The sequence below is a fragment of the Amphimedon queenslandica genome, unplaced genomic scaffold, assembly GCF_000090795.2.
Source record: "Amphimedon queenslandica unplaced genomic scaffold, v1.1 AMPQUscaffold_13375, whole genome shotgun sequence".
NCBI classification, from domain to species: domain Eukaryota; kingdom Metazoa; phylum Porifera; class Demospongiae; order Haplosclerida; family Niphatidae; genus Amphimedon; species Amphimedon queenslandica.
The window spans coordinates 99880-101032 of record NW_003546389.1 but is presented as its reverse complement, the minus strand read 5'-3'; the positions used below and the strand labels follow the sequence as shown (position 1 = coordinate 101032).

Here is a 1153-nt window from a genome sequence, read left to right as displayed (position 1 = left end):
TATAATAATTTTTGTTCTTGAGCTGATTAAATTTTTGTGGGGCTGTCTACACTTTTTTTGAAGGTAAGGGTAAGAGTGTCGATGGGATCCTTGCTTGATAGTCATTGCCAATCATAATGTACTATAAATAGAACAATATACAATAAATAGAACAATATACTACAAATAGAGCGATTCTATAAATAGAACAACATACTATAAATAGAACAATATACTATAAATAGAACAATATACTACAAATAGAGCGAAATACTATAAATAGCACATGTAAATGTATAAATAGAATAATGTATTATTGCATAAAATTTCAAGCTGATTGTACTTGAAATTCCTAGAACTTTTTGACGTTAATGCTTTTCAAAATTGTGGATACGTATTCAAAATTTTACTAACTTTCTTCCAGTCGTTTGACACGTAATACTCCTCATCACTGTCATCATTTGATGAGTCATCGTTACCACCAGAATTAGCATCACTAGCTAGCCACACCTCTGAAAAAGGAGAAAAAACAAATTAAAAAAATATTAGTAAAACAATTGTGAATTTCTTAAAATCTACTTTTATTTGTTTTTGTTTTGCTCTATGCATTTAGTGTTGTAAAGATATCCCTCACTTTGGAATTAAAATAATTAATAAAAATTAATGTTATGATGATAAATAATAATAATAATATATGATTATTGACAAAACTTACTAAATGCATTATCAACAGCGCTACTGTTAGCCCCGCCCCCTGCCCCGCCCATCCTTATACTCCTACGCTCAGGAACCGGTCTGAGTCTAGCCAGCGCCTCTGGATTAGCTCCAGGACGAAACCACGGGCTCTTAGAACCGGACTGACTGGAAACAGAATCAAGTTTATCCTCCGATGAGGCCGGGGGGACATCCCCTTCATCCTCTTCTCCCGACATGCCCGGTTCCTCTTGTTGCTGTGGCAACGGTTCGAAATTCGGCCTAACGGGCGTTGGGACTTCAGGAGGTACATGAATTAGTTTTGGGGGGTGTGGTTTAGGGTCAGTAGAGGCCACACCCTCCTCGTTAACTTTGATTACTAATTGAGGTTTGTTGGTTTGTTGAGGTTCTGCGGTGGACTGAGGGAGAGAGGGAGAGCGAGGGTAGCCATAACTAGCCAAGACTTCTTCTAATGGTAGTT

General features: G+C 37.2%; 1 protein-coding gene across 1 annotated transcript in view; it reads right to left on the bottom strand.

The window, feature by feature from the left end:
- LOC105312946 (mesoderm induction early response protein 1) overlaps positions 1–1147 on the bottom strand; it is a 3476-nt gene extending 2329 nt beyond the window's left edge. The window contains exons 1-3 of the mRNA XM_019997332.1: positions 695–1147; positions 394–491; positions 90–121 (exon numbers count right to left, since the gene is read on the bottom strand). Of these exons, the coding sequence (XP_019852891.1) occupies positions 90–121; positions 394–491; positions 695–911 (347 nt within the window). The 5' untranslated portion in view covers positions 912–1147. The remainder of the gene's footprint in view (positions 1–89; positions 122–393; positions 492–694) is intronic.
- Positions 1148–1153: the final 6 nt, after the last annotated feature.